The following is an 18,315-nucleotide window of genomic DNA, read 5'->3' on the forward strand; positions in this document are numbered from 1 at the left end:
TTTGGAAATAAGTATATGTGTATGTTTCTGTCTGTGACTGTGTACTATTGGCCTCAAGGGGCTCTCGAAAGTCACCAAGCAGGAGGAATTAATTGCCAGTAGGCATTCTTACCTTGAATAAGAGTTTCCAAATACAGAAAGATAGATTTTTTTTATAATGTAGATTAAAATTTTGTATGTATCAGTTGGTCTGATTTTTTTCTGTGTTTTCCTAATGCTATAAGTCTGATGAAGAACATGCACTTTTAAGTAGTCTTGTTAGTGCTACCTGTGTTTTATCTCACAGTAACTAATTGCACAGAGTTGGTTGATTGAAATGGATCTACTTTTTAAAGTACAGTGAAGGGTTGATGGGGACAAGTGAAAATGAGGATATGTTTTCTCTAGTTACATATTTGTAATGTATATCTTATCAAACACACCGCCACTCTAATTTTCAGAGAGAGGGTAATGGTGGTGCTTTTCCTGGTTTTATGGGGAAGGTAATATTTAATGGGACTCAGCAATACAGTTTATAAACCAGTCATGTTAGAAGCTGGATTACACATAAGGAACCCACGTGACTCCAAAAGCCACGACTGTGACCACTTCGGCATTTGCAGGGACACTTGAGCTTGAGGCACATGCTTCTTTAAGTTGAACCTTGTTTTTATATTAAACAAAAAGAAGATATTGTCTTGAAATTTTTATCCTGATAAATTCAACAATGTTCCCCCAAGAATTTGCTCATTTTGGTTGTACGTCCCAATGTGTTTGTTACCATTGTAATTATAAATTTCTTGCAATGAAAGAAGGAATTGCGTGGGAGGCAGAATATGACAGAAGTAGATAATGCTACCTCTTTGACCTCCCACCAAGAATCAAAAGACAGGAGAGCGCATTGTCAGCTTCCCGAGTGGTCCCTTAGTCTCTTGATGCCCCATCCTTCCCTCGGCAGCCTCGGTGCTGTCACCTTCCCCACTGGTCATCCTGTGACATGGAAACTCGTTTATCTTTCCCTCTGAGCTCACGGATCTCAGTCTCCTGTTGACAATCAATGGCAATTGTCCAGGGTAGCTTTCAAAGCCGCTTGTCCAAACTGTCAATCCCCTCAGCAGGCATGGACTCCTGGTGTTGAACATTCAACAATAAACAGAGCACCAGACGTCGTACTTGAAGGAGAGTCTAACGGACACTAGAGAACGCTTCCTCTCTTTCTTTGACTATCGTTTGTGAGTCTAGAAGGAAACAGCTGGGCCTCCTGGTGGATCCCACTGCTTAGAGATGCAATGCCAGCAAGTTTAGTTTATGAATGAAAGGCCAAAGGCATTGCACACAGCTTCATCTGACAGCAAGGAGAAGTCAGAGAGTCAAACTCTCAAAAGCCAAGAAAAGCAGAAGGTAGAGATGAGAACCAATTCTTGTTTCGAGTAATAGAGGCAGAGTATTTAGAGTATGTTCTCCAAATATGGTCTCTGTCATACTGCTCCCCTGTCCATCCAGACATTTGGTGCAAGCTGTGTGGCACCTATATACTGTGTTGCATTTCGGTAATAACCTAGCTGAAGGTGATAACAATCCTCCACTCAAAGATATTTTCTGCGTAAATAAACAAATGTATTAATTATTTTATATAATTGAATTAATGTATAAAATATGTTAGCAACTATCCAGCTTTGAGATCACTGTGATTATAGATATACAAGAGTAATTTGTCACAATTGCTTTATGACTTAATGTGGAAAATTATCAAACAGATGCCAATAAAGCAGAATGAAAAAGATGTGCATCCTTTTTTCCTGCAGATGTACTGGGCCAGGTCTCCAAGGATGCCCACTACCAAGGTATGTACTGTGACTTTGGATCTATGACCAGAAGCCATTTCTGAGTTCCTTCAAGCCTTTCAGTTTCTTCCAAGTCCTCTGGGCCAACCACAGGTCTCCAGTTCTGCCCTCTCACCCTGTGTCCATGTTGTTGGTCAGTGGAGGGCATACATGATGGACTACGCTAGGGCCAGCCACATAAGAAGTCGACAGTGTGGACCAGACCCCTCTACGTATCTGTTTCTAGCTTTGCAGGCACAGCAACTCCACTTAAGTCTTGTCTCTTCTAAAGGCCTCCTCTTTTCTTCTAAGTAGCCTGGGTGGTCATGTCACAAACATGGTGTGAATAACTTTCTTGTCAAATGACCAAGGTCCACCTCAGTAACGTTTTCTCTTCTTTCTTGAAACATATTTTCCAGAAAAGACAATGAGTTTTCTTCAACATCTTTTTTCTAATCACTTTCCACTATTGACAGAGATGTTGCCAAGAGAGGAGTGAAATTGTGAATTTCTGCTCAGAGCCATCATGCAGAAGTGTATCACCAGCCAACAGCATCTGGTGGAGAACTGAGATTGTCTACAGAATACCTGCTTGGTGCTCAGGCTTCTCTCTCAGTTGTGGACATATCTACAAATATCCCTTCCCTTACTGTCTCTTCCTTAACGGTGGTGGTTGGTACCTTCTGCCATCAATTGAAAGAGTAAAATAAAATAAAGCCTGTCTCAGTCACGATACCCTTCAAATGCCATTTCCTTTCAGAGCTTCCAAGATGAAGCCCCAACAGAGCTCCCCCTGTCTTCCAGGCAGCCTCCATGACACTCTGATATGGTTTTCCATACAATCCCTGCCTTGAAAGTCAATGACCATTCTTTGTCAGCATTTCTTTATTAACTGTTTTCTCTTCCAAACTCTTGACCTCCCTTTGTTAGTGTGGCTTCTCATTTAATACATGCTCTGAAACAATTTTTCCTGGTATATCCCAATGTTCTTTTTTATTGGTGAAAACTCATTAGTTTTACTAGCCAGGGGTTTGGTCTATAGCTCCAGAGATGACTTGTATGTCCTGAGAAGGAAATGTACTCCATCTCCGGAAGTACAGTTGGTTCAATTAGGGAAGGTCTGCAAGGACTTTGCTACCTTATCTATATGTAAATAACAATGATAACAAATCTTTGCTATTCATTAACATGTCTACCTGAAAATAAGAATAAATTTATCAGGAACTCACATGAAGGTTGATTCTTCAGGATAATTAACTTTCAGTCTGCCACCACCATAAAATAAATAAAAAAATAATCCTTAAAGAATCCAAATTCAGAGTTAGTAATATTAATTCAGATAGTCATTAGTGAGATTGAAGACATGACTTCTGATTTTTCATCTTTCTGAAATTAGACTTGACCTCAATGAGACAGAGAAGAGAATGTATTCTTGGGTTTGGGGGTGTATTGGGGCAACACTTATAGCAACAATGATGCTTTTTATGTCTAAATCATTTTTTTTACTTCCATCGAGTTCATTCACATGATGAGAGCTCAATGGGACTGGAAGAACTCCCAACATGGCCATGGGAAAATATCTATTTTTTTTCAGTTGTATATATGTTCTCTTAGAAAGGACAAGATGTAAATTCATGTTTAAAAAAAAGCAATATTTACTTATACAACACAACCGTACAGCTCAGGTCCAAGGAACATCATGAAAGATGGGGGAGCAAGATGGTAAAAATTAGAAGACCAGGTTACCTGCTATGAGATGGTCTTCTATATATCTATGAAAGAAAGCTCTGCACTCGTGCATTCTCAAAGCTATAGTTGTCTAAACAAGATCTGCACAATGACAGTACTTGTTGGCATGCCAACATGCATGTGGAATCTCATAAAGCCCAACCCCTAGATAAAAGCTACAGGCAACTAGTGGCTGCTAAGAGAGGAGGGGCCATTTTCTCCAGAGCCAAGCCCTTGATAGGTTATCCAGTTTCTGTGCTCATTCCTAAACACATACACATATGAGTATATGAACAACATAAAATGGATCAGCTGGGTTGATTTTATCTGCATGGGGAGTAGGGGTGATTGTGCGTATGTGAACAATTAAAGAAGAAGAGATAATAAATTTGAGAGGGAACAGAGGGGCATGGGAGTTGGATATAGGAGGAACAGTGATGATGGAAATACAGTACTCATATATAAAATTATCAAAAAGTTAAAATAAACTAAAAAGTGGTATTGACATCTGGATTATTTTTTGAATTCTATATTATTTATTTTCTCCATCAATGATTATAAAAAATGGTTATCATAATGACAGACATTCAGATGAGACCTCAATTTTTGCTTTGTGGTTTGTTTTTTTTTTTTATTTTTGAGAAAGGGTTTCACTATGTGGGTAACCCTGCTGTCCTGAAATTCACTAGGTAGACCAGGCTAGCCTTGAACTCACAGACATCTGCCTGCTTCTTCCTCGAGCACTGGTTTTAAAGACATTCACCACCAATGCCAGGCCCTATGGAGACCAATGTTTTTTTAAAAGAAAAAAAAAAAGGGAGCTGACTTGGGGCAAAGGAGCAAAGAATGTTGGAAACCTTATCTTAAAACTTAGCCCCCAGTCTTTCCTTCCAGAATTCACACAGTATCCCAGTCTCTGAGATGGTTTTAAATTTTATTTATGTATCCAAAGGTACAGGATATGTATGAAATGCCACTGTTACCTTCTCTTTCTCTCAACCTCATTCCAGGCCCAAGATCCCATCCATTGCCATTGGGATTGTGGGTGGCCTTCTCTTCATAGTTGTGGTGGCCCTTGGGATTGGCCTATTCATGAGACGACGCCACATTGTCCGAAAACGTACCCTACGCCGCCTACTTCAGGAGAGAGAGGTGAGGCCTGCTGCCTGCGGGTCAGTGACATCCTCACGACCCTCAACTGTTGCAGTGGAGAAAAGACCTTATCCGGGGAGCTTACAGTGTGAAACTATATAGATTAGGTGTGGTTTAGCTTTGCTATCACTGTAACAAGCACTCATGATAGTCCATGTATAAAGAAGAGAGGTTAATTTGCTTTTAAGAGTTTGGGGGTTAGCAGTGTTACTTTGGGCCTGGGGCAGGAGTCCATGGTGAAGCACATTAACTCACCACATGCCAGGGAGAGGAAACAAGTGCTCCACCGTCCCTTCTGGATCTCTACCCCAATCACCCAAAGGGCTCCCTGTGGGCCTCACTGCATAAAAGCCCTACTATTTCCTATTAGCATCATGGTCCATTTTAAACACATGAGTTTTTGCAAGACACTTGCCCATAGCAGATACATAATTGCCACTATGAATTATTGGTTAGGATGGAAGAACCAGGAAAAAAATGTCCAATTATATACAATTTGTTTTATTTCAGTATCTCCATTCAACAAAACATGCATGTCTTGGGCATTGTCTTTGAAAATTCAAAGTCTAGGGGAGGCCTGCCTAAAGGGTAGCTCCTCTACGTGTATACAGGAAAGCAATCAAGACGAGAGACGTTGAAATCTTACAATGGTTTCATAATCGAGATTTTACTTTGGGAGACAATTCCACACAAGTGGATGTTTCTTTTTGAAACTCTTTGGAGTGGGTGTTAAGCCATTATTACCCTTCAGCTAATGCCTGTGTCCGGCACTGCATTAGAAACCATGGCCCTTCATCAACATAGAGGTGACGCAAACAGTTATGGCATAACATTGTTCTTGTTGCTATATTTTAATTAAAACTGATTGACATAGATATAGATATGGAAAACACAGCCCTCAAATAGAGCTGTCTTGTTAAACACCTGCATCAGAAGACGGGGGTTTCTCCTGTAGATTACTGAAGAAAAGGTGTGCATGGCTCCTTTTGAACGTGTGTGTTGAATGCTCTGTAGTAAGGCATGGCTGCATGCTGTCAGCAGCTGGCTGCCCTTACCCTGAATGCATCTACCATGCATGTCACATATTGTGGAATGCAGAGCTCACAGCTCGGGTCTGTTCCCATCCTCGCAGCTTGTGGAACCGCTCACACCCAGCGGAGAAGCTCCCAACCAAGCCCTCTTGAGGATCTTAAAGGAAACAGAATTCAAGAAGATCAAAGTCCTGGGTTCCGGAGCATTTGGCACAGTGTATAAGGTAACATCCTGGAGACAGTTGTGCACCTAGCCCTGGGAACTAGTGTTTGCCCCGCACTTCAGCCCAGTGTGGGTAACTCAGATTCACCAGCATTTTGGTGACTTTTTATCAAGATCTGTCTGTTTTGCTGAAGGTGTAGGAACTGCAGTCTTACCCAGGATACTGAAAAAAAAAATTTGTTTGTTATCACTGTGAGATCAAAAGCATTTTCTATTCCTGAGCTTGAAGCATAGGTTGGGAGCGTAACTGGTAGAGAGGCTGATTTTTTTTTTTGAACTGTCAGAATAAACCATATAACAAACATCTCAATCTGGTTTTCCTAGGTCTATTTTTTATAATGTCTCTTCCAGTTATGACTCTGAATGATCCATGCTGCCTTTACAACTAGCTGCATTAGTCGCTTCTCTATCTAGGATCAAATTCCACGGCCAGCTCCAGAGGCTTAGAGCCCAGAATGGCAGGGGAGCGTGGCAGCAGGCTCTAGGCCTGGCGGCAGGAGCAGGGAGATGGCTGTTCTCATTTTCAAAGGCAAGGACAAAGCAGTGGGAACAAACCGGAAATGGTGTGAGAATTTTAACCTCATGTCACCCTTGAGGCGATGTGCTTGCTCCAGAAAGGGTGCCCCAACTACAGTTCTCCAAACAGTGGCATCAGCTGGGAAAAACGTATTCAAATATCCAAGACCATGGAGGACATTCCTCATTCAAACTAGCGCAAGCATAGATTTTTGTTTTGCTTTGTCCTTTTTTTTTTTTTTTAAGACAGGCTCTTACTATGTATCTAAGACTGATCTTAAATTCAATCATCTTGCAATGGTGTCAAGTGTTGGGATTACAGACGTGGGCCATTAATCCCCTTGAAATTATTATATGAATGTTTGTTTTAAATAATTGGAATACAAATACATCATTTTCTCCCCTTTCATTTCTTCTTTTGCCCCTCTTCGTACCCTTCCTCCACCTTCTCTCATGACTCCTACTCTCCAGTTGATAGTTCCTTTTTATTATTATTGTTAAAATATACATGTATATTTATACATATATGTGTATATATGCAAATATAGATATATGTATATATATGGACAAATATATAACTACAACCAGCTAAGTCCATTTTTGTTGTTTGTGTGCATATGGTTTCAGGGCTGATCTCTCTGTATTAAACAATCAATAAGGGGGCTCATCTCCCCGAGAAGCTAAATCTCCTTCTCCAGGAGTTATTAGTTACCCATAGTTCTTTTGCTGGGGATGGAAACCCATGAAATCTTTCCCCTTCCACCTTAGCATGTCCGTTGATATGGCAATGTTCCTGTCTTGTTTATGCAGCCATTTCAAGGAAAGACTGTTTCATGTCAGACTTTCTCATAGTCTGGCTTTTAACAATCTTTCTGGCCCCTCCTCTGAAATAGTCCCAGCTGATCTCTGCATAATGTCCAGCTGTGGTTTTCTGTGATGGTCTCCATTTGCTGTCAAGAGAGGCGTCTCTGATATGAATGGTATTTGTTTTCATCTAAGAAAAAAATTATTCAGATTCTTCAAGCCTGGTAGCTAAGAGTCTTTGTGATATAATGAGTCCCAGCACTGTCGACTTTGCAATGCAGAGCTCTTAAAGATTGGAGTCATTAATAAAAATTCATCCAGTTCACAAAGTAACAAGTTCCCTGGCCTGATGATTTCAGGTTAATACCAGCTTTCTTCTTCATCTCAGGGTCTCTGGGTTCCAGAAGGTGAGAAGGTCAAAATCCCTGTGGCCATCAAGGAGTTAAGAGAAGCCACATCTCCAAAAGCCAACAAGGAAATCCTTGATGTAAGTTTCATTTAATGTCAAGCTGCCCACAAGTATCGGGGCCGCGGAAAGCACCTGTTCTGCTTCCTACCATCACAATGCTCAATTTTAAATAATTTTCACCATCGTATCATAAACACTACGTTTTCAACTCTTCTCTTCCTTCCTGATATAGAAAGTACAGTCCTCTCCAAGGCTCTCTTTAACCCCTGCACCCCAAAGAATGAAAGCTCAGAATTTCCACACATGTCCCAGGGCCAGTCTTGATGCTAATTTCTTAGCATGTGTTACCATAGTGACTTCAGGATGCACCCACAGCCCCGTGTTACTGATGAAGGAGTGGGAGGCAGAAACTGCTCACATTGTTATGGCTGAGGTCTGAAGTGCATCACAACTTCTGAAGTGAGAATTCCCTTTCCTTTGCTGAACCAGTTCTTCTTTACAATGTTTTTTTTTTTTTTTTTTTTTTTTTTAAGATGCCAGAGATCAATGCCTCTGGATGCCTACTGGACTTTTGCCCCACCTCCTAAGCCCTCTCCTACGCAATTTTTTTTTTATTTTTTTTATTTTTTTTTTTTGGTTTTTCGAGACAGGGTTTCTCTGTGGTTTTGGAGCCTGTCCTGGAACTAGCTCTTGTAGACCAGGCTGGTCTCGAACTCACAGAGATCCGCCTGCCTCTGCCTCCCGAGTGCTGGGATTAAAGGCGTGCGCCACAACCGCCCGGCTCTCCTACGCAATTTAAACATCATCTCCCATGCTGCTGACTGTTACTTTCCAGAGCCTTTAAGGTGTTCAACGAGAGCAGCATCTGGCTTTGAATTCTACTGAATTCTCTCCAACTTCTCCTAACCTTCTTAACTCATGATGGGGCTGAACTCCTAGGCCTTCTAGGAGCTGGGTAGAGCCCACTTCAGTATTGTCAGGGCTTTTAATAAGATGTTGAAACCTGCTCTTCTCCTGAGACAGAAGGTTGAAGCAAAGAGAGGGAGGCTTAGGGAAACCCACACTGCCCGTTCCTATGAGAGATGATGGTGCATGAGTCCAGTGTCACAGAAAATCATGCATGCTGGAAATATACCTGTCAAGCAAATTCATCTTACATTCCAAAATTACAAACCGATGCCAAATCTTATTCACAGAACCAGGAGGACCAGGAGACAGGGGCTTGTGAAGGTTTTTTGCTTACAGTCTATCACTTGTACTTGTTGAGAGGAAAATTGTTTGGTCAGTCTTGATTCCTTAGTTAGTATTTTAATTCATTTTGGATGCACTAATAAATTACACCCAATAATGTGGATTTGAGCAGTGTTTATAAGGTGATAATATAAGGAAAGTTTACAGTTTGGAAATATTCTGAATGATAGCTACGGTCCAGAAAGGAGGCAGGAAATCTGCTTTTGGGGGGGGGGTTGGAGGTAAATAGAGTAAAGACATAAAAGTCAAATGCACCCCTCATCTGAAGGTCCCTGTCTGACTCCTGCTCCTTGACCCCTTTCTCCTTCCATTGCTCATGCTCAGCCTGCCTTTGTCCTTGTGTCTTCATTCCTGTCTCATTTTGGTTTTCTCCTTGTGTGTCAGCTGTTGTGGCTATGGCAGCCACAAGGATGGTGACCTTGAGGCTTTCTGGCTTGCTTGTCACGTGGCTGTGTCTGCCAGACATACAAAACAGCTTCTGTGCAGGGCCGTGTGCTGTTTGCTGGAAAGCCGTGGGGGCGAGGGCACTGAGAGACTGGTTGCTGTGGAAGGAAGCAAGGCCTGTGGTCCTGGGGTCAGTTTCAACAGGGCGCTAAGCAGAACATCAACCAGCATCGCCACAAGAACAGTCCATAGCGAACATGCTTTGTAAATGTTGACATGCACTCGTAAATGGTCCCAGTGACCTCACACTCAGTGGTCTAGCTCCCCTGTCATGTGGTCTTTAGTGACTTGATTAACTGGGAAAGATTTTTAAACACCAATGGTTCTTACCCTTTCACTTTTCTTAATGCTTGTGTGTGTGTGTGCATGAGCACACACATGCACACTCATGAGCTCATACTTGTGCACATGAGAAGCAAATGACCTGAGATGTATGTCCCACGGCACATGTGCAAAAACCAGAAGACAACTTATGGAGTTGGTTCTTCCCTTACATCTCTACACAGTCAGGGCTGCAGGAACCAAACTTGGGTCATCAGACCTCCACAGCAAGCACTATTACCCACTGAACCATCTCACTGGCTCGCTACCCTTCATTCTGAAGTCGAGACTCAAGGAATCTAGCATCCCCTGGAACCCTTTGCCCCATTCACAGCACAAATAATTCAGAGATGACTGAGACAGCAAGGAAGGATCCAAATCTGCTATCAGCAATAGCGACAAATAGTGACTTTTCAGGGTCACCGAAGCCTCAGGGACAGACTGCCCCGCAGTGAGTCTGGGACAGAAGCCATCAGGGTCTCCCCTGTGGGTACTGCCTGCTTCCAGCTGGTTCAGAGATTGTTGTGGGATACCAGGCATATTTGCTGCGAGGCACAATGCACCATCCCGGCTTCCAACATAAACAGGGAAGAACAAAGCTCACTTTAACGTTCACACACGACTACACAACACTCCCATTGTGCAGGGTGTGGGCAGGAAGTGACAGCCCAGTTCTGTTTGTCTATCGTATTTTAGGAGAACCAACTGGCAGGGCTCCAGGCTCTGTGTGGCCTGACGCCCACGCCCCCTGCTCTGTTCCTCTCCCAGTCATCACCAGCCAATGGCCGTCAAGCTTCTCAAACTGCTCCAATTTGCAGATGTTTTTTTCTCCCCCTCGAAAATGAATACAAGATGTGCCCAAATCTCCGGCACATCTTGAGAAAATAGGCCCAGCCGGAGGATTTCTGTGCTGTTATGATTGTACAGCTTCCCAGACCCAGAGGAGAGACGTGATTTGTGCTTTTCTGGCAATCCCACGGCCTAATAATTTTTCCGTATACGTTCCAGTTTCAATTTTGGCCGGGCACTGGAAAGGGAATGTAAAACAGATCTATATACGGCAGCGTATGTGTGCGTGTGTGTGCGGGCATATGTGCATGTTCCAGTGTGAGAATGTAGTATGTAAGTATGCAGGCTTGTCTGAATGTGTATATGAGTGTCTCAGATGCATAACTCTCCATCTCAGAGGCTGGAACCGGCACCGCGAAAAGCACTTCTCCACAGTTGATCTTTGCAAGGGTGTTGTGGGCAGGTTTCCTGATCCAAATGCCCTCCCATCATTGAGTCTGAATCAAGTCTGCTGTGTTGAGAGTGGAGATCTTCTTCTAGACTGCCTGCAAACTCAGATCTCTCCTGCAAAATAGGGTCTCTAGAGTGACTATGGCCGCTAATAACATGAGCAAATCATTCTCCAGGATGTTCTGAGATCCAAATTTGGACCCCACAAAGCCCTAACAGCATCATCATTTGCCTTGAGATGTAGGACAGAGGGTCATCTCAAGGAAGATACCAGCATTTCCTGAACTCTGAAATATCAGGGTGACTCAGATCCCCTTTCATCAAAGCCTTTGAAATAGCAAATTCTTCCATTTGGGTCTTTTGCTGTCCAGCAGACCTCCAACACGCAACACCTAAAGAGAGCCTACCTCCTACAGTATACGAGCATCTCAAGGATTCACGTAAATGTCCCCGACACTGGGGTACAGAGTTCAGGCTTTGAAACTCAAAACAAAGTCATCCCATTTTACCCTGAAAGGGAGCCATGTGCCTCTCCCACTGGTCACTGCCAGGGAACCAATTGTAATGCATCTGTGGGCCTTGCCTTGTAGGAAGCATATGTGATGGCCAGTGTGGACAACCCTCATGTGTGCCGCCTCCTGGGCATCTGCCTGACCTCCACCATCCAGCTCATCACACAGCTGATGCCCTATGGCTGCCTCCTGGACTATGTCCGAGAGCACAAGGACAACATCGGCTCTCAGTACCTACTCAACTGGTGTGTGCAGATTGCAAAGGTAAGCACAAGGGAGCTCTGGCTAAAGGGCTGCACAAGGAGTTGGCGGCAGGCTTTAGGACGCAGGATCGATGCTTCTGTGTGGTACAAAGTACCTTGACCTGCTGCACCCTGCCCTGGTCTTCCAGGAGTGACAGAGGTCATTTGTAAGAGAGAGCACATGGAAAGTCAATCTGGACCTCTGGGTTCCCTGGGGAGATATGTGTGTGTTTGTGTCTTTACTTTAGATTAAGTTCAATTGCTTGGCTTCAGCACAGAACCAGTGCCCACACGCCTTGGCACTGGGTGTGTGTCATTGTTGGATGTTGTCCTTTTGTTTTTTGTCTTGAGTTCTTTTTGGAGGACATTGTGGTGGTTTGTGGCTCAGTATGGCGGTTTAACTAAGTTAGGAGTTCATAATAAGGTCAGCAATACAGGGTGAGGTCAGAAGAAGGAGAAATAAGATGGAGATGGCCAAGCGGTGGTGATGCACACCTTTAATCCCAGCATTCGGGAGGCAGAGGCAGGTGGATCTCTGTGAGTTCTAGGTCAGCTTGGTCTATAGAGTGAGTTGAGTTCCAGGACAACCAGGACTGTTTAACAGAGAAATCCTGTCTCGAAAAACAAATCAAAGCAACAACAACAGAAAAAGATGGAGATGGTTTGGACATGTGGGCATGGCAAGGACTGACACAAAGCCTGGTGCGCATGTCTGAGGAGGCCAGCGGAAGGAAGGGCTACTTCTGTGTCTCCCATCACAGGCACATTCCAAAGCCAGAGACTGGCTGAGGGAGCGTACATCCTCCCCAACCCCGTGGGCTGAAGATGAGCACAGAACAGCAGCCCAAATATTTAACTGTTCATAGGCTTCCAAAGGACCCACACTTTCATCTCAAGTTTCTCCCATCTCAACCTCAGCCCTGCATCATCTTTTGGCACCCAACATGGAAAGTTTGGTTTATTTACTATCTGTAATGGCACTTTTTTTTTTAACATGGCTGAATTAAAGGCATCTGTGGTAAAGCCTGATCTCTAAGTATGTGTCACCCGTCCCATCCCCTTCAGACAGCTGTGTAAGTCATTGAAGGATGCACAAGAGACCACAGGAGCAGAGGCAAATGGGCTCCCAGATCTGGGCCATTTCTCACTGCTTACAGGCCCTGCTCACCGTGGCAGTTGCTCCTGGCATGCAGTAATGTGTGTACTGAACTAGCCTCACCCATCTCAATCCATCAGTGTTTGCCCATATGACCAGACCAACTCTTTCTGAGAGCTGTGGCGTAAATTGAGGTCTACTCCTTGGTATGAAAATCTGGGCCAGGCTGGAAAACCATCAGCCCCCTCCCCAGTAATCGAGGCTACGGCATGTTCTTTGCATGCCTGTCCCACCTGAGATATCTCTGCAGCAACCTAGAAAGCTGGGACCACTCACTCCTCTCCAGCTAGGATGGCCCTGGGTCTCAGATGCCACCATCGTCTTGATGCTCTGCACAGAATACAGGAGCTAAGTGAGGACTGTTTGGCAGTAGCCCTAGAACAGGGTCGTGGGTGCCAGAGTTGCTGTGTCTTCCTGTTGCTGCTAAATGCTTATTACTTGTGTGTAGTTGTCCCTTGGTACTACCATGGTAGAGTCCTACAGATCTGGCGTCTTATCACAGGAAGAGCTTATTCCCTCATGTTTCTGGAGGCCAGCAGTTTGATCTCAGGATGTCCGAGAGGCACTGGCTTTCAAGGCTCCTGGGAGGCTCAGGGCTCACTGCTCTGAGCCTCTGGTGTACCCAGCATTCCTTAGCCATGTCAGCTTGGCTGCACTATCAGCTGCTGTCTTCATCTGGCTTTTCCCCTGTCTCTGTGTCCAGAGGTCCCTTTATTTTCACATGTAGATGCCAGGCACTGGACTTGAACATAGGCAAGCACTACAGTAAGACAGCAGATTTTAAACTTCCTCACCACAAATAGATAAAGTTATGGCTATGCTATTCTGCTTGTCTCATTTTCTTCATGTCAGGAACACTCACAGAAACATCAAGTCATCTTCCATAAATACATAGAAAAGAGGTGCCAGTCTTTGGATTTAGGGCTCATCCTAAATCCAGCTTGATGCACCTTACTGCAAGATCTTTAAGTCATTAGATTTTCAAAATCCTATTTCCAAATAAAGTTCCAGTCAGTAGTTCTAGAAAGATGTGAAATTTGGGGGACACTATTCAGCCTACTTCAGTAGCTGACCTCTGGCTAACCCAGAACAGCTTTCACTAGATATATAGGATGGTTTCAGAATCATACCCAAGCCCTCATCCTGAACCCTGGAATTCTCTCTCACAGTTTCCTCCAAGATTCCCTAAGGATCTTGATGCTCTTGAGGATATGATACTCTTCTTCCTCAAGTGACCTACTAGTTTACTCTGCTTCCTTTATTTCTACATGCCAATCACTGGGAAGATGTGGTTTATTCTTGAGTCTGCGACCTCTTTCCCCGAATGCATCCCCAGAATGGGGCAGGGCTACCATAATTCTACGTTCCCTACGGCCAGCTTATCCTGCTTGACTACTGATGCCCAGTTCAGCAGAGGTTCCTGGAGACTTAGCATCTCAGGTTCCGCAAGAATGAGTCTTCTTAAGGATGGTTACCATTCAAGCTTGAGTTGCCAATGTTTCTGAGGTTCCACTGTCTCTTAAGATAATTGTCTACATAATACTAATCATAATATCCTTATGTTATTTAAATCTACTGTTGTAATGTTGTACTTTGCTTATATTATCTTGGCTGGAAGTCTTTCCATGTTTGGGTCAGTTCATTCTTTGCCTGTGGTATGCCTGCTTGTGAATTCACAAGGAGACCTTACTGTGCCATACTGAACTAGCCAAGTGGTGGAGAGTACACCCCTAAAGGAGAGGAGCATAAAACCTTACCTCCCACTAAACAGCCCTCCCTCGCACTGCCCCCACGCCTTCCTGCCACACTTTTATGCTGCTGTTTTTATATTTGGAACTCTAAGCCCAAGCAGTGTTGTCTGCTGGGCTAGTGGCTCATCTTGTTGCCTGGTCTTTGGCTGCTCTTATATAGGTAGCCACAGCTGCAATGGTTTCCTTTGGCCTTCACAGAGTCCTTTGCCATAAAAAGAAAATACACAGTGAAGACCACCTTATACTGAAGTAAGAATTATGTTCTATACACTTTTAAAGTAAAGTTTTGTGTGAAGTCACCATTTATAGAAAAGTAATTTCATAGTGGAATTATATATGAAAATTGTTTAAGCCTTTCTGGAGCACAGACTATGGTTCTTGATTTACCACTTGGAGAATGGGATCATAATAGATTACGGTCTCTTAGTGGCAACCTATCTCAGTACTAAACAGTTTTCCTTCACAAGAGCAAAGGAAACCTTCTCAGAGGCATTTAGTGGCTGAGCACACACTAAAGTTCTAGCATTTCAAAGTAGGATCTATTGACTCACAAACACCTTCGCAGACCCACAAAAGCTTTGACCAGCTTCTAAAGTTTTCTAGATACAAGTTCATTGTCTCAGTTAACCTACCAAGAAGCTGAAAAATGAAGGCTGGGAGGAAGGAAAAGAAAGACGGAGAGAGAGGGGAGGCAGTTAGGGAAGAAACCAGTACAGGACTGAAAGACTGTAAGGGAATTCTTCTCTTCATATAACCTGTTGAACCTCAGGAGACTAAGTCAGGAAGGGTTATGGAGTCTCCCAAGCTCCTTGCTCCAGCGTTTACCACAAGCTTCCACTTAGTGGGATGAGTTGCTTAAGTGTGGACCTGCCTATTGGAATAAGACAACTGGTAAACCCAAAACTATAGCGCTTCAAAACTAAGGTCACGAAATACAAATTCAGCTTGGCAAACACCACTGCTGTGCGCACTCTTCACGCCTACATTATTGCAGAGCCCTGCAATAAGCAAAATTGCACAAGCAAGTCATTTTCCCAGACCCTGGACAGCAGAGATTTTCTTGTCACTGGGACTGACATCTCACAGAATTGAGCTTTCGGGCAAACATTTGTCTGACGATCATGCCTGTACATGATCCTAGGACCAGGGTTTTGTGGAATATCCAAGACCACTGTTTGAGGCAGAAGACTGGTTTATGGGAGACCACAACTCCATGAGCACCAAAGTACGTTTAAGTCAGTCTTAGTTTTAGGCTTCCACAATAAAAATTAAGTACCGTTTATTCCTAGAGTTGTGAAATAATATTTTTGGAGTGTAGTTTATCATGGATAATGAAGGGAAGCCTAGGAAGCCAAAACTCCTGTAAGGAAAGCTGCATCCATGGGGCTCCATCATAGTAGAGGAGTAGGGACAGGAGAAGATGAGGAGAATGGACAAGAACTAAAACAGGAGCTGGTATCTGTGCAGATGATGCAAGGCCCTGGCCTGCTCCAAATACCATCAAATATGATGCTTCCTACTCCGGTGCCAGTTGGACTCTGGACCCCTCAGATCTGCTCCCTCAACCATGGCTTCCGCAGACTGCAGGGCAGGGCTGTGCGTTAGCATTTGGGTGGACCTCCAATCTCAGCGACTGAGAACACAAAGCGGAGAGGGATTCAATGTACCCACTGCTCCTGTCCACAGAAAGAACGGCTTAAAAGATCCATTTGCCTTCAAAACACACACACACACACACACACACACAACTCATAAATGACTGCACAATACAACAGTACCCATGCTAAAAAGACCAGATATTTGTTTTATTTCAATGATGTTAATTTTTCCTTTTAGCCTTCAACTTAAAAATTATGATTAAATGTAAGTCGTCAACATAAACAGAGCCCTTTAGAGTATAAGCATCAAAAGCATTCTCATTAAACCCCAGCGAGTCTCAGAATGAGCATTTAACAGCATGCACACCTGCTCACAAGCCTACATTCTTTTCCTGTGCTTGATGCTAAAGCACAGAAGCACTCCCCGCCATCTTCTAGCTCCCCTCCTTCCTTGCACAGGAAAGTGTGGGGGCCACTAAGTCTGGGATTATCCTTATCGTGGTTTCTAGGGCAAAACAGAAGTGGATCCTGCTTCAGCCTCTCTGAACTTTGCCCAAGACATGTGGGATGTGCAACCCTTGGGAAATTGGTCTTTAAATGTCACTCTCCACTCTCAGCCCTTTCTTGTCCTGCAGGGTAATGTGCAAGAAAGACCTTTGGTATCCCTGTGAGGCACACAACTAGGCCAGCTCTTTTAAGCTGATGTTCCAGCATGGAACTCTTCAAGTTTGCTTCTTAACTTCAGCTTTTCAGAAAACCATTTTTGCTGTCCTGTAGCAATTAAACAAAAATAAATTAGCTAAACTCAATTAAAGTAAAAAAAAATCAGGAAATGGTCCTCCCAGGACCCCTCCCTCCCTGGGAGCCAATGCTGATATTACTATTTAGATTCTGAGAGTTCATAAGCAATATTACAGCGCTTATCTTTAGTGACCTGTTAAAGTATAACCCTGTTTGGTTTGGAGATGGTCTCTCCAACTGCCTTGAAAGCGCAGGGCAGAGTGAAGTGGATGGACTTCTAAGTTCCAGTGGATCTAATCTCACTGCCCCCAGTTTATCTGACTTAAGACCCTTGCTGAGCTGTGGACCTCAGAGCATGTGGGCACTCTCCTCTGGCTTTTCCAAGACTCTTCTGAGGAAATCTTTGTTTACAGTGAAACCATGATGTCCCTTTAAAGCCCGGAGCCTGTGGGTGTCATGAGCCAGCGGGACTCCCCGGGTTTATCAGACTCACACAATGTCAGGAAGTCCTTGACACACCACCAAGTACTAGATTTTTGTTGTTTTGATTTTGATAGCACAAGCAGCTTTGGCCCAGGCGGGCAAGTTTCATTCACAGACCACAGCAGGGGAAATTAGGACCAATTCCCATGGTATGTGAAGACTGTGAACTTGTCTGAGGAGCAGCATGATGGCAGTCTCTAACAAGTGGCCAGCCCTGCAGGTACCCACACAGAGAGCCTGGCTCACTATGGTGGCAGCCAGTGCACCCTTGGGACTTGGACATGGCTGCTCTCGTTCATTAAATTATTTATTTTTTAAATAAGTGCTCAAGATGTGAACCAAATCCATGTGGAGCATTTTAGTGTTGTTTCAGACAGAGTCTCCTAGAGCCCAGACTGACCTTGATTCAAGGGTATCCTTGACCCCTTGATCCCCTTGGCACTACCTGTGAAGTACCGACTACAGGTGCGCCCCACCATGCCTGGGTCTCTGTTAAGCATTTAAAGCAGCGAAATAAAAGTCAATACAGGTAGTGGTATGGAGTTTAAAATGTCCTCTCAAGCTCTCCTTGTGAGTGCAATAAACGGACAAAAGACAAGATGCTTTAGACAGCAGCAGAGGAAGAGAGAAGGTGAATGGTCCCCTGCACAGAGACTGAAATGTGACTCGTCTCTTTAAGCCTGTGCTGCATCCCCACAGTAGATCCCAATGTGAAGAATGGGTGACATGGTGGATAAGCATAGAAGACAGCAAGGGTGAGAGAGGTAGGGGTGGAGGAGAGGCGAGAAGAGAAAGGGGCAGGGAGGTCAGAGGGGAAATTGAGAGAGAGCTGGGGAGAGAACCAGTGAGGACATTCTATGCAGGCAGAGGGCCACGTGTTATCACCCCCTTTTCTAGTGGGGAAAAGGTCAT

At 44.0% G+C, this 18,315-nt stretch overlaps 1 protein-coding gene across 3 annotated transcripts in view; it reads left to right on the forward strand.

Moving 5' to 3' along the window:
* Egfr (epidermal growth factor receptor) overlaps window positions 1-18,315 on the forward strand; it is a 173,170-nt gene that overhangs the window by 140,681 nt on the left and 14,174 nt on the right. For 2 of the 3 annotated variants that reach the window (XM_050141264.1, XM_050141265.1), the window contains exons 16-20: window positions 1,785-1,823; window positions 4,541-4,682; window positions 5,815-5,937; window positions 7,645-7,743; window positions 11,511-11,696. In XM_050141264.1, coding sequence (XP_049997221.1) covers window positions 1,785-1,823; window positions 4,541-4,682; window positions 5,815-5,937; window positions 7,645-7,743; window positions 11,511-11,696 — 589 coding nt within the window. Of the gene's footprint in view, window positions 1-1,784; window positions 1,824-2,278; window positions 2,536-4,540; window positions 4,683-5,814; window positions 5,938-7,644; window positions 7,744-11,510; window positions 11,697-18,315 lie in introns of those variants that run through there. The other variant, XM_050141266.1, reaches the window with a different exon arrangement.

Source organism: Alexandromys fortis, unplaced genomic scaffold (assembly GCF_014885135.2).
Source record: "Alexandromys fortis isolate MF-2015 unplaced genomic scaffold, M_Fortis_MF-2015_v1.1 scaffold_7, whole genome shotgun sequence".
Taxonomy (NCBI): Eukaryota; Metazoa; Chordata; class Mammalia; order Rodentia; family Cricetidae; genus Alexandromys; species Alexandromys fortis.